The sequence below is a fragment of the Pseudophryne corroboree genome, chromosome 12 (assembly GCF_028390025.1).
Source record: "Pseudophryne corroboree isolate aPseCor3 chromosome 12, aPseCor3.hap2, whole genome shotgun sequence".
Taxonomy (NCBI): domain Eukaryota; kingdom Metazoa; phylum Chordata; class Amphibia; order Anura; family Myobatrachidae; genus Pseudophryne; species Pseudophryne corroboree.
Window position 1 is genome coordinate 98,640 of NC_086455.1, and position 15,069 is coordinate 113,708.

At 45.5% G+C, this 15,069-nt stretch overlaps 1 protein-coding gene across 1 annotated transcript in view; it reads left to right on the top strand.

The window, feature by feature from the left end:
* The window catches only part of ASH1L (ASH1 like histone lysine methyltransferase), a 204,060-nt gene that overhangs the window by 80,021 nt on the left and 108,970 nt on the right, over positions 1-15,069 (top strand). The window contains exons 4-5 of the mRNA XM_063946605.1: positions 14,026-14,725; positions 14,801-14,986. Of these exons, the coding sequence (XP_063802675.1) occupies positions 14,026-14,725; positions 14,801-14,986 (886 nt within the window). The remainder of the gene's footprint in view (positions 1-14,025; positions 14,726-14,800; positions 14,987-15,069) is intronic.

The following is a 15,069-nucleotide window of genomic DNA, read 5'->3' on the forward strand; positions in this document are numbered from 1 at the left end:
CCATACAGCTCTCCTCCCTGTAATACACTGTAATGTGCTATATGTGACAGTGCTGGGATCCTCTATACTGTCCTGTCACATATAGACATGTGTTCCCATACAGCTCTCCTCCCTGGAATACACTGTAATGTGCTATATGTGACAGTGCTGGGATCCTCTATACTGTCCTGTCACATATAGACATGTGTTCCTATACAGCTCTCCTCCATGTAATACACTGTAATGTGCTATATGTGACAGTGCTGGGATCCTCTATACTGTCCTGTCACATATACACCTGTGTTCCCATACAGCTCTCCTCCATGTAATACACTGTAATGTGCTATATGTGACAGTGCTGGGATCCTCTATACTGTCCTGTCACACATAGACCTGTGTTACCATACAGCTCCTCCCTGTAATACACTGTAATGTGCTATATGTGACAGTGCTGGATCCTCTATACTGTCCTGTCACATATACACCTGTGTTACCATACAGCTCTCCTCCCTGTAATACACTAATGTGCTATACGTGACAGTGCTGGGATCCTCTATACTGTCCTGTCACATATAGACCCGTGTTCCCATACAGCTCTCCTCCATGTAATACACTGTAATGTGCTATATGTGACAGTGCTGGGATCCTCTATACTGTCCTGTCACATATAGACCCGTGTTCCCATACAGCTCTCCTCCCTGTAATACACTGTAATGTGCTATATGTGACAGTGCTGGGATCCTCTATACTGTCTTGTCACATATAGACCTGTGTTACCATACAGCTCTCCTCCCTGTAATACACTGTAATGTGCTATATGTGACAGTGCTGGGATCCTCTATACTGTCTTGTCACATATAGACCTGTGTTCCCATACAGCTCTCCTCCCTGTAATGTGATAGTGCTGGGATCCTCTATACTGTCCTGTCACATATAGACCTGTGTTACCATACAGCTCTCCTCCCTGTAATACACTGTAATGTGCTATATGTGACAGTGCTGGGATCCTCTATACTGTCTTGTCACATATAGACCTGTGTTCCCATACAGCTCTCCTCCCTGTAATACACTGTAATGTGCTATATGTGACAGTGCTGGAATCCTCTATACTGTCTTGTCACATATAGACCTGTGTTCCCATACAGCTCTCCTCCCTGTAATACACTGTAATGTGCTATATGTGATAGTGCTGGTATTCTCTATACTGTCCTGTCACATATAGACCTGTGTTCCCATACAGCTCTCCTCCCTGTAATACAATGTAATGTGCTATATGTGACAGTGCTGGGATCCTCTATACTGTCCTGTCACATATAGACATGTGTTCCCATACAGCTCTCCTCCCTGGAATACACTGTAATGTGCTATATGTGACAGTGCTGGGATCCTCTATACTGTCCTGTCACATATAGACATGTGTTCCCATACAGCTCTCCTCCATGTAATACACTGTAATGTGCTATATGTGACAGTGCTGGGATCCTCTATACTGTCCTGTCACATATAGACCTGTCTTACCATACAGCTCCTCCCTGTAATACACTGTAATGTGCTATATGTGACAGTGCTGGATCCTCTATACTGTCCTGTCACATATACACCTGTGTTACCATACAGCTCTCCTCCCTGTAATACACTGTAATGTGCTATATGTGACAGTGCTGGAATCCTCTATACTGTCCTGTCACATATAGACCTGTGTTCCCATACAGCTCTCCTCCATGTAATACACTGTAATGTGCTATATGTGACAGTGCTGGGATCCTCTATACTGTCTTGTCACATATAGACCTGTGTTCCCATACAGCTCTCCTCCATGTAATACACTGTAATGTGCTATATGTGACAGTGCTGGGATACTCTATACTGTCTTGTCACATATAGACCTGTGTTCCCATACAGCTCTCCTCCCTGTAATACACTGTAATGTGCTATATGTGACAGTGCTGGGATCCTCTATACTGTCCTGTCACATATAGACCTGTGTTCCCATACAGCTCTCCTCCCTGTAATACACTGTAATGTGCTATATGTGACAGTGCTGGTATCCTCTATACTGTCCTGTCACATATAGACCTGTGTTCCTATACAGCTCTACTCCCTGTAATACACTGTAATGTGCTATATGTGATAGTGCTGGGATCCTCTATACTGTCCTGTCACATACAGACCCGTGTTCCCATACAGCTCTCCTCCCTGTAATACACTGTAATGTGCTATATGTGACAGTGCTGGATCCTCTATACTGTCCTGTCACATACAGACCCGTGTTCCCATACAGCTCTCCTCCCTGTAACACACTGTAATGTGCTATATGTGACAGTGCTGGGATCCTCTATACTGTCCTGTCACATATAGACATGTGTTCCCATACAGCTCTCCTCCCTGGAATACACTGTAATGTGCTATATGTGACGGTGCTGGGATCCTCTGTACTGTCCTGTCACATATACACCTGTGTTCCCATACAGCTCTCCTCCATGTAATACACTGTAATGTGCTATATGTGACAGTGTTGGGCTCCTCTAAACTGTCCTGTCACATATAGACCTGTGTTCCCATACAGCTCTCCTCCCTGGAATACACTGTAATGTGCTATATGTGACAGTGCTGGATCCTCTATACTGTCCTGTCACATATACACCTGTGTTCCCATGCAGCTTTCCTCCCTGTAATACACTGTAATGTGCTATATGTGACAGTGCTGGGCTCCTCTATACTGTCCTGTCACATATAGACCTGTGTTACCATACAGCTCTCCTCCCTGGAATACACTGTAATGTGCTATATGTGACAGTGCTGGGATCCTCTATACTGTCCTGTCACATATAGACATGTGTTCCCATACAGCTCTCCTGCCTGTAATACACTGTAATGTGCTATATGTGACAGTGCTGGATCCTCTATACTGTCCTGTCACATATACACCTGTGTTCCCATACAGCTCTCCTCCCTGTAATACACTGTAATGTGCTATATGTGACAGTGCTGGGATCCTCTATACTGTCCTGTCACATATAGACCTGTGTTACCATACAGCTCTCCTCCCTGTAATACACTGTAATGTGCTATATGTGACAGTGCTGGGATCCTCTATACTGTCCTGTCACATATAGACATGTGTTCCCATACAGCTCTCCTCCCTGGAATACACTGTAATGTGCTATATGTGACAGTGCTGGGATCCTCTATACTGTCCTGTCACATATAGACATGTGTTCCTATACAGCTCTCCTCCATGTAATACACTGTAATGTGCTATATGTGACAGTGCTGGGATCCTCTATACTGTCCTGTCACATATACACCTGTGTTCCCATACAGCTCTCCTCCATGTAATACACTGTAATGTGCTATATGTGACAGTGCTGGATCCTCTATACTGTCCTGTCACACATAGACCTGTGTTACCATACAGCTCCTCCCTGTAATACACTGTAATGTGCTATATGTGACAGTGCTGGATCCTCTATACTGTCCTGTCACATATACACCTGTGTTACCATACAGCTCTCCTCCCTGTAATACACTAATGTGCTATACGTGACAGTGCTGGGATCCTCTATACTGTCCTGTCACATATAGACCCGTGTTCCCATACAGCTCTCCTCCATGTAATACACTGTAATGTGCTATATGTGACAGTGCTGGGATCCTCTATACTGTCCTGTCACATATAGACCCGTGTTCCCATACAGCTCTCCTCCCTGTAATACACTGTAATGTGCTATATGTGACAGTGCTGGGATCCTCTATACTGTCCTTTCACATATAGACCCGTGTTCCCATACAGCTCTCCTCCCTGTAATACACTGTAATGTGCTATATGTGACAGTGCTGGGATCCTCTATACTGTCCTGTCACATATAGACCCATGTTCCCATACAGCTCTCCTCCCTGTAATACACTGTAATGTGCTATATGTGACAGTGCTGGGATCCTCTATACTGTCTTGTCACATATAGACCTGTGTTACCATACAGCTCTCCTCCCTGTAATACACTGTAATGTGCTATATGTGACAGTGCTGGGATCCTCTATACTGTCTTGTCACATATCGACCTGTGTTCCCATACAGCTCTCCTCCCTGTAATGTGATAGTGCTGGGATCCTCTATACTGTCCTGTCACATATAGACCTGTGTTACCATACAGCTCTCCTCCCTGTAATACACTGTAATGTGCTATATGTGACAGTGCTGGGATCCTCTATACTGTCTTGTCACATATAGACCTGTGTTCCCATACAGCTCTCCTCCCTGTAATACACTGTAATGTGCTATATGTGACAGTGCTGGAATCCTCTATACTGTCTTGTCACATATAGACCTGTGTTCCCATACAGCTCTCCTCCCTGTAATACACTGTAATGTGCTATATGTGATAGTGCTGGTATTCTCTATACTGTCCTGTCACATATAGACCTGTGTTCCCATACAGCTCTCCTCCCTGTAATACAATGTAATGTGCTATATGTGACAGTGCTGGATCCTCTATACTGTCCTGTCACATATAGACCAGTGTTCCCATACAGATCTCCTCCCTGTAATACACTGTAATGTGCTATATGTGACAGTGCTGGGATCCTCTATACTGTCCTGTCACATATAGACCTGTGTTACCATACAGCTCTCCTCCCTGTAATACACTGTAATGTGCTATATGTGACAGTGCTGGATCCTCTATACTGTCCTGTCACATATAGACCCGTGTTCCCATACAGCTCTCCTCACTGTAATACACTGTAATGTGCTATACGTGACAGTGCTGGAATCCTCTATACTGTCCTGTCACATATAGACCTGTGTTCCCATACAGCTCTCCTCCATGTAATACACTGTAATGTGCTATATGTGACAGTGCTGGGATCCTCTATACTGTCTTGTCACATATAGACCTGTGTTCCCATACAGCTCTCCTCCATGTAATACACTGTAATGTGCTATATGTGACAGTGCTGGGATCCTCTATACTGTCTTGTCACATATAGACCTGTGTTCCCATACAGCTCTCCTCCCTGTAATACACTGTAATGTGCTATATGTGACAGTGCTGGTATTCTCTATACTGTCCTGTCACATATAGACCTGTGTTCCCATACAGCTCTCCTCCCTGTAATACACTGTAATGTGCTATATGTGACAGTGCTGGGATCCTCTATACTGTCCTGTCACATATAGACCTGTGTTCCCATACAGCTCTCCTCCCTGTAATACACTGTAATGTGCTATATGTGACAGTGCTGGTATCCTCTATACTGTCCTGTCACATATAGACCTGTGTTCCTATACAGCTCTACTCCCTGTAATACACTGTAATGTGCTATATGTGATAGTGCTGGGATCCTCTATACTGTCCTGTCACATACAGACCCGTGTTCCCATACAGCTCTCCTCCCTGTAACACACTGTAATTTGCTATATGTGACAGTGCTGGGATCCTCTATACTGTCCTGTCACATATAGACATGTGTCCCCATACAGCTCCTCCCTGTAATACACTGTAATGTGCTATATGTGACGGTGCTGGGATCCTCTGTACTGTCCTGTCACATATACACCTGTGTTCCCATACAGCTCTCCTCCCTGTAATACACTGTAATGTGCTATATGTGACAGTGTTGGGCTCCTCTAAACTGTCCTGTCACATATAGACCTGTGTTCCCATACAGCTCTCCTCCCTGGAATACACTGTAATGTGCTATATGTGACAGTGCTGGATCCTCTATACTGTCCTGTCACATATACACCTGTGTTCCCATGCAGCTTTCCTCCCTGTAATACACTGTAATGTGCTATATGTGACAGTGCTGGGCTCCTCTATACTGTCCTGTCACATATAGACCTGTGTTACCATACAGCTCTCCTCCCTGGAATACACTGTAATGTGCTATATGTGACAGTGCTGGGATCCTCTATACTGTCCTGTCACATATAGACATGTGTTCCCATACGGCTCTCCTGCCTGTAATACACTGTAATGTGCTATATGTGACAGTGCTGGATCCTCTATACTGTCCTGTCACATATACACCTGTGTTCCCATACAGCTCTCCTCCCTGTAATACACTGTAATGTGCTATATGTGACAGTGCTGGGATCCTCTATACTGTCCTGTCACATATAGACCCGTGTTACCATACAGCTCTCCTCCCTGTAATACACTGTAATGTGCTATATGTGACAGTGCTGGGCTCCTCTATACTGTCCTGTCACATATAGACCTGTGTTCCCATACAGATCTCCTCCCTGTAATACACTGTAATGTGCTATATGTGACAGTGCTGGATCCTCTATACTGTCCTGTCACATACAGACCCGTGTTCCCATACAGCTCTCCTCACTGTAATACACTGTAATGTGCTATATGTGACAGTGCTGGATCCTCTATACTGTCCTGTCACATACAGACCCGTGTCCCCATACAGCTCTCCTCCCTGTAATACACTGTAATGTGCTATATGTGACAGTGCTGGATCCTCTATACTGTCCTGTCACATATAGACCTGTGTTCCCATACAGCTCTCCTCCCTGTAATACACTGTAATGTGCTATATGTGACAGTGCTGGATCCTCTATACTGTCCTGTCACATACAGACCCGTGTCCCCATACAGCTCTCCTCCCTGGAATACACTGTAATGTGCTATATGTGATAGTGCTGGATCCTCTATACTGTCCTGTCACATATACTCCTGTGTTCCCATACAGCTCTCCTCCCTGTAATACACTGTAATGTGCTATATGTGACAGTGCTGGGCTCCTCTATACTGTCCTGTCACATATAGACCTGTGTTCCCATACAGCTCTCCTCCCTGTAATACACTGTAATGTGCTATATGTGACAGTGCTGGATCCTCTATACTGTCCTGTCACATACAGACCCGTGTTCCCATACAGCTCTCCTCCCTGTAATACACTGTAATGTGCTATATGTGACAGTGCTGGGATCCTCTATACTGTCCTGTCACATATACACCTGTGTTCCCATACAGCTCTCCTCCCTGTAATACACTGTAATGTGCTATATGTGATAGTGCTGGGATCCTCTATACTGTCCTGTCACATATAGACCCGTGTTCCCATACAGCTCTCCTCCCTGTAATACACTGTAATGTGCTATATGTGACAGTGCTGGGATCCTCTATACTGTCCTGTCACATATAGACCTGTGTTCCCATACAGCTCTCCTCCATGTAATACACTGTAATGTGCTATATGTGACAGTGCTGGGATCCTCTATACTGTCCTGTCACATATAGACCTGTGTTCCCATACAGCTCTCCTCCCTGTAATACACTGTAATGTGCTATATGTGACAGTGCTGGAATCCTCTATACTGTCCTGTCACATATAGACCTGTGTTCCCATACAGATCTCCTCCCTGTAATACACTGTAATGTGCTATATGTGACAGTGCTGGATCCTCTATATTGTCCTGTCACATACAGACCCGTGTCCCCATACAGCTCTCCTCCCTGTAATACACTGTAATGTGCTATATGTGACAGTGCTGGATCCTCTATACTGTCCTGTCACATATAGACCCGTGTTCCCATACAGCTCTCCTCCCTGTAATACACTGTAATGTGCTATATGTGACAGTGCTGGATCCTCTATACTGTCCTGTCACATATAGACCTGTGTTCCCATACAGCTCTCCTCCCTGTAATACACTGTAATGTGCTATATGTGACAGTGCTGGGATCCTCTATACTGCCCTGTCACATATAGACCTGTGTTCCCATACAGCTCTCCTGCCTGTAATACACTGTAATGTGCTATATGTGACAGTGCTGGGCTCCTCTATACTGTCCTGTCACATATACACCTGTGTTCCCATACAGCTCTCCTTCCTGTAATACACTGTAATGTGCTATATGTGACAGTGCTGGGATCCTCTCTACTGTCCTGTCACATATAGACCTGTGTTCCCATACAGCTCTCCCTGTAATACACTGTAATGTGCTATATGTGACAGTGCTGGGATCCTCTATACTGTCCTGTCACATATAGACCTGTGTTCCCATACAGCTCTCCTCCCTGTAATACATTGTAATGTGCTATATGTGACAGTGCTGGGATCCTCTCTACTGTCCTGTCACATATACACCTGTGTTCCCATACAGCTCTCCTCCATGTAATACACTGTAATGTGCTATATGTGACAGTGCTGGGATCCTCTATACTGTCCTGTCACATATAGACCCGTGTTCCCATACAGCTCTCCTCCCTGTAATACAATGTAATGTGCTATATGTGACAGTGCTGGGATCCTCTATACTGTCCTGTCACATATAGACCTGTGTTACCATACAGCTCTCCTCCATGTAATACACTGTAATGTGCTATATGTGACAGTGCTGGGATCCTCTATACTGTCCTGTCACATATAGACCTGTGTTACCATACAGCTCTCCTCCCTGTAATGTGCTATATGTGACAGTGCTGGGATCCTCTATACTGTCCTGTCACATATAGACATGTGTTCCCATACAGCTCTCCTCCCTGGAATACACTGTAATGTGCTATATGTGACAGTGCTGGGATCCTCTATACTGTCCTGTCACATATAGACATGTGTTCCTATACAGCTCTCCTCCATGTAATACACTGTAATGTGCTATATGTGACAGTGCTGGGATCCTCTATACTGTCCTGTCACATATACACCTGTGTTCCCATACAGCTCTCCTCCATGTAATACACTGTAATGTGCTATATGTGACAGTGCTGGATCCTCTATACTGTCCTGTCACATATAGACCTGTGTTCCCATACAGCTCCTCCCTGTAATACACTGTAATGTGCTATATGTGACAGTGCTGGATCCTCTATACTGTCCTGTCACATATAGACCCGTGTTCCCATACAGCTCTCCTCCCTGTAATACACTGTAATGTGCTATATGTGACAGTGCTGGGATCCTCTATACTGTCCTGTCACATATAGACCCGTGTTCCCATACAGCTCTCCTCCCTGTAATACACTGTAATGTGCTATATGTGACAGTGCTGGGATCCTCTATACTGTCCTGTCACATATAGACCCGTGTTCCCATACAGCTCTCCTCCCTGTAATACACTGTAATGTGCTATATGTGACAGTGCTGGGATCCTCTATACTGTCCTGTCACATATAGACCCATGTTACCATACAGCTCTCCTCCCTGTAATACACTGTAATGTGCTATATGTGACAGTGCTGGGATCCTCTATACTGTCTTGTCACATATAGACCTGTGTTCCCATACAGCTCTCCTCCCTGTAATACACTGTAATGTGCTATATGTGACAGTGCTGGAATCCTCTATACTGTCTTGTCACATATAGACCTGTGTTCCCATACAGCTCTCCTCCCTGTAATACACTGTAATGTGCTATATGTGATAGTGCTGGTATTCTCTATACTGTCCTGTCACATATAGACCTGTGTTCCCATACAGCTCTCCTCCCTGTAATACAATGTAATGTGCTATATGTGACAGTGCTGGGATCCTCTATACTGTCCTGTCACATATAGACATGTGTTCCCATACAGCTCTCCTCCCTGGAATACACTGTAATGTGCTATATGTGACAGTGCTGGGATCCTCTATACTGTCCTGTCACATATAGACATGTGTTCCCATACAGCTCTCCTCCATGTAATACACTGTAATGTGCTATATGTGACAGTGCTGGGATCCTCTATACTGTCCTGTCACATATAGACCTGTCTTACCATACAGCTCCTCCCTGTAATACACTGTAATGTGCTATATGTGACAGTGCTGGATCCTCTATACTGTCCTGTCACATATACACCTGTGTTACCATACAGCTCTCCTCCCTGTAATACACTAATGTGCTATATGTGACAGTGCTGGGATCCTCTATACTGTCCTGTCACATATAGACCCGTGTTCCCATACAGCTCTCCTCCATGTAATACACTGTAATGTGCTATATGTGACAGTGCTGGGATCCTCTATACTGTCCTGTCACATATAGACCCATGTTCCCATACAGCTCTCCTCCCTGTAATACACTGTAATGTGCTATATGTGACAGTGCTGGATCCTCTATACTGTCCTGTCACATATACACCTGTGTTACCATACAGCTCTCCTCCCTGTAATACACTAATGTGCTATATGTGACAGTGCTGGGATCCTCTATACTGTCCTGTCACATATAGACCCGTGTCCCCATACAGCTCTCCTCACTGTAATACACTGTAATGTGCTATATGTGACAGTGCTGGGATCCTCTATACTGTCCTGTCACATATAGACCCATGTTCCCATACAGCTCTCCTCCCTGTAATACACTGTAATGTGCTATATGTGACAGTGCTGGGATCCTCTATACTGCCCTGTCACATATAGACCCGTGTTCCCATACAGCTCTCCCCCTGTAATACACTGTAATGTGCTATATGTGACAGTGCTGGATCCTCTATACTGTCCTGTCACATATAGACCAGTGTTCCCATACAGATCTCCTCCCTGTAATACACTGTAATGTGCTATATGTGACAGTGCTGGGATCCTCTATACTGTCCTGTCACATATAGACCTGTGTTACCATACAGCTCTCCTCCCTGTAATACACTGTAATGTGCTATATGTGACAGTGCTGGATCCTCTATACTGTCCTGTCACATATAGACCCGTGTTCCCATACAGCTCTCCTCACTGTAATACACTGTAATGTGCTATACGTGACAGTGCTGGAATCCTCTATACTGTCCTGTCACATATAGACCTGTGTTCCCATACAGCTCTCCTCCATGTAATACACTGTAATGTGCTATATGTGACAGTGCTGGGATCCTCTATACTGTCTTGTCACATATAGACCTGTGTTCCCATACAGCTCTCCTCCATGTAATACACTGTAATGTGCTATATGTGACAGTGCTGGGATCCTCTATACTGTCTTGTCACATATAGACCTGTGTTCCCATACAGCTCTCCTCCCTGTAATACACTGTAATGTGCTATATGTGACAGTGCTGGTATTCTCTATACTGTCCTGTCACATATAGACCTGTGTTCCCATACAGCTCTCCTCCCTGTAATACACTGTAATGTGCTATATGTGACAGTGCTGGGATCCTCTATACTGTCCTGTCACATATAGACCTGTGTTCCCATACAGCTCTCCCTGTAATACACTGTAATGTGCTATATGTGACAGTGCTGGGATCCTCTATACTGTCCTGTCACATACAGACCCGTGTTCCCATACAGATCTCCTCCCTGTAATACACTGTAATGTGCTATATGTGACAGTGCTGGAATCCTCTATACTGTCCTGTCACATATAGACCTGTGTTACCATACAGCCCTCCTCCCTGGAATACACTGTAATGTGCTATATGTGACAGTGCTGGATCCTCTATACTGTCCTGTCACATATAGACCTGTGTTACCATACAGCTCTCCTCCCTGTAATACACTGTAATGTGCTATATGTGACAGTGCTGGATCCTCTATACTGTCCTGTCACATATAGACCTGTGTTACCATACAGCTCTCCTCCCTGTAATACACTGTAATGTGCTATATGTGACAGTGCTGGGATCCTCTATACTGTCCTGTCACATATAGACCTGTGTTCCCATACAGCTCTCCTGCCTGTAATACACTGTAATGTGCTATATGTGACAGTGCTGGGCTCCTCTATTCTGTCCTATCACATATAGACCTGTGTTCCCATACAGCTCTCCTCCCTGTAATACACTGTAATGTGCTATATGTGACAGTGCTGGGATCCTCTATACTGTCCTGTCACATATACACCTGTGTTCCCATACAGCTCTCCTGCCTGTAATACACTGTAATGTGCTATATGTGACAGTGCTGGGATCCTCTATACTGTCCTGTCACATATAGACCTGTGTTCCCATACAGCTCTCCTCCATGTAATACACTGTAATGTGCTATATGTGACAGTGCTGGGATCCTCTATACTGTCTTGTCACATATAGACCTGTGTTCCCATACAGCTCTCCTCCCTGTAATACACTGTAATGTGCTATATGTGACAGTGCTGGAATCCTCTATACTGTCCTGTCACATATAGACCCGTGTTCCTATACAGCTCTCCTCCCTATAATACACTGTAATGTGCTATATGTGACAGTGCTGGGATCCTCTATACTGTCCTGTCACATATAGTCCTGTGTTCCCATACATCTCTCCTCCCTGTAATACACTGTGATGTGCTATATGTGACAGTGCTGGGATCCTCTATACTGTCCTGTCACATATAGACCTGTGTTCCCATACAGCTCTCCTCCATGTAATACACTGTAATGTGCTATATGTGACAGTGCTGGGATCCTCTATACTGTCCTGTCACATATACACCTCTGTTCCCATACAGCTCTCCTCCCTGTAATACACTGTAATGTGCTATATGTGACAGTGCTGGGATCCTCTATACTGTCCTGTCACATATAGACCAGTGTTCCCATACAGCTCTCCTCCATGTAATACACTGTAATGTGCTATATGTGACAGTGCTGGGATCCTCTATACTGTCCTGTCACATACAGACCCGTGTCCCCATACAGCTCTCCATGTAATACACTGTAATGTGCTATATGTGACAGTGCTGGGATCCTCTATACTGTCCTGTCACATATAGACCTGTGTTCCCATACAGCTCTCCTCCCTGTAATACACTGTAATGTGCTATATGTGACAGTGCTGGGATCCTCTATACTGTCCTGTCACATATACAGCTCTCCTCCCTGTAATACACTGTAATGTGCTATATGTGACAGTGCTGGGATCCTCTATACTGTCCTGTCACATATAGACCTGTGTTCCCATACACCACTCCTCCCTGTAATACTGTAATGTGCTATATGTGACAGTGCTGGATCCTCTATACTGTCCTGTCACATATAGACCTGTGTTCCCATACAGCTTTCCTCCCTGTAATACACTGTAATGTGCTATATGTGACAGTGCTGGGATCCTCTATACTGTCCTGTCACATACAGACCCGTGTTCCCATACATCTCTCCTCCATGTAATACACTGTAATGTGCTATATGTGACAGTGCTGGGATCCTCTATACTGTCCTGTCACATATAGACCCGTGTTCCCATACAGCTCTCCTCCATGCAATACACTGTAATGTGCTATATGTGACAGTGCTGGGATCCTCTATACTGTCCTGTCACATATAGACCCGTGTTCCCATACAGATCTCCTCCCTGTAATACACTGTAATGTGCTATATGTGACAGTGCTGGGTTCCTCTATACTGTCCTGTCACATATACACCTGTGTTCCCATACAGATCTCCTCCCTGTAATACACTGCAATGTGCTATATGTGACAGTGCTGGGCTCCTCTATACTGTCCTGTCACATATAGACCTGTGTTACCATACAGCCCTCCTCCCTGGAATACACTGTAATGTGCTATATGTGACAGTGCTGGATCCTCTATACTGTCCTGTCACATATAGACCTGTGTTCCCATACAGCTCTCCTCCCTGTAATACACTGTAATGTGCTATATATGACAGTGCTGGGATCCTCTATACTGTCCTGTCACATATAGACCTGTGTTCCCATACAGCTCCTCCCTGTAATACACTGTAATGTGCTATATGTGACAGTGCTGGGATCCTCTATACTGTCCTGTCACATATACACCTGTGTTCCCATACAGCTCTCCTCCCTGTAATACACTGTAATGTGCTATATGTGACAGTGCTGGATCCTCTATACTGTCCTGTCACATATAGACCCGTGTTCCTATACAGCTCTCCTCCCTGTAATACACTGTAATGTGCTATATGTGACAGTGCTGGATCCTCTATACTGTCCTGTCACATATAGACCCGTGTTCCTATACAGCTCTCCTCCCTGTAATACACTGTAATGTGCTATATGTGACAGTGCTGGGATCCTCTATACTGTCCTGTCACATATAGACCTGTGTACCCATACAGCTCTCCTCACTGTAATACACTGTAATGTGCTATATGTGACATTTTATAGGTCGTTCCCCAATGTTTGATGTTCCTTTGTCCTTTCAGTGATGGGCGTTTCTCTGCGAGGAGCTCGGAACGTCTGTGCTGCAGAGGATTCCGTGGACTGCATACCCCAGCATGCCACGTATGGGGAGAAACACGGCCCTTCGGACAAGACCATAGACTCTTTCCTCACCGCTCCTGCTGCGGTTGCTGCCTCGTCCAGCCCGGCTAGAGTACACAGCCGCGAGAGAAGTCAGGGTAAGCCAGACTCTCTGCTCGTCTCCTCGTCTGCAGCACAAGCGCCCCCTATGGATGGTATGACGGGGTCCTCCAGCCGGCTGCCCAGCACCTGCCCTGCTCTCTGCCTGAAGAGGAGCGTGGTGGAGGCCATGCACAAGCAAGCCCGGCGGATGTACAGCTACGACAAGATCCTAGCTTCTAAGAGGAACCTGGACCATGTAAATAAGATCTTGAAGGCCAAGAAATTGCAGAGACAGTCGCGGACCGGAAACAACATTGTCAAGAGACGTCCGGGGAGACCCAGGAAATATCCGCTGGATTCCGTCCTCCCCGTGGAGCTGGTTACCTGCCTAATGAGCCCAGTAGCCGACACAGTCACCGACGTCATTGAGGCTGTAGTGCAAGGCGTCAGTCTGGAACCAGAGCATCGCAATGGCTGGAAGAGGAAGCACTTGGTCATGGAGAAGCCAGTGAGGAAGCGTCCGAATTCACTAGAGGATGAGGACCAGGAGAGCAGCACGAGGTACCCCTATACCCCAGCCTGCAGTCCCCCATATACAGTCCTCCATGTGTCTCTTACTTATCCTTTACCCTACAGTATGGCCGACTTTCCCAACATAGAACTTTCCACCGGCCAGGAGGTGGGCCTGAGCCATGAAGACTGCGGCGTGGTTAGGTCCTGTCACCTCATACCTCTGGGCCCGCGACAGAAAAAGATGCCTCGACCCCCCAAAAAGAAGTTCCAGAAAGCTGGCCTCTTCTCTGACGTATACAAGTCATCTGAGTGAGTGCTCCCATACACAGGGACTATGACTTATATAGAATCACCGGCTACACAGTGTTATTGTCCTTAGCAACAGTCTAGTC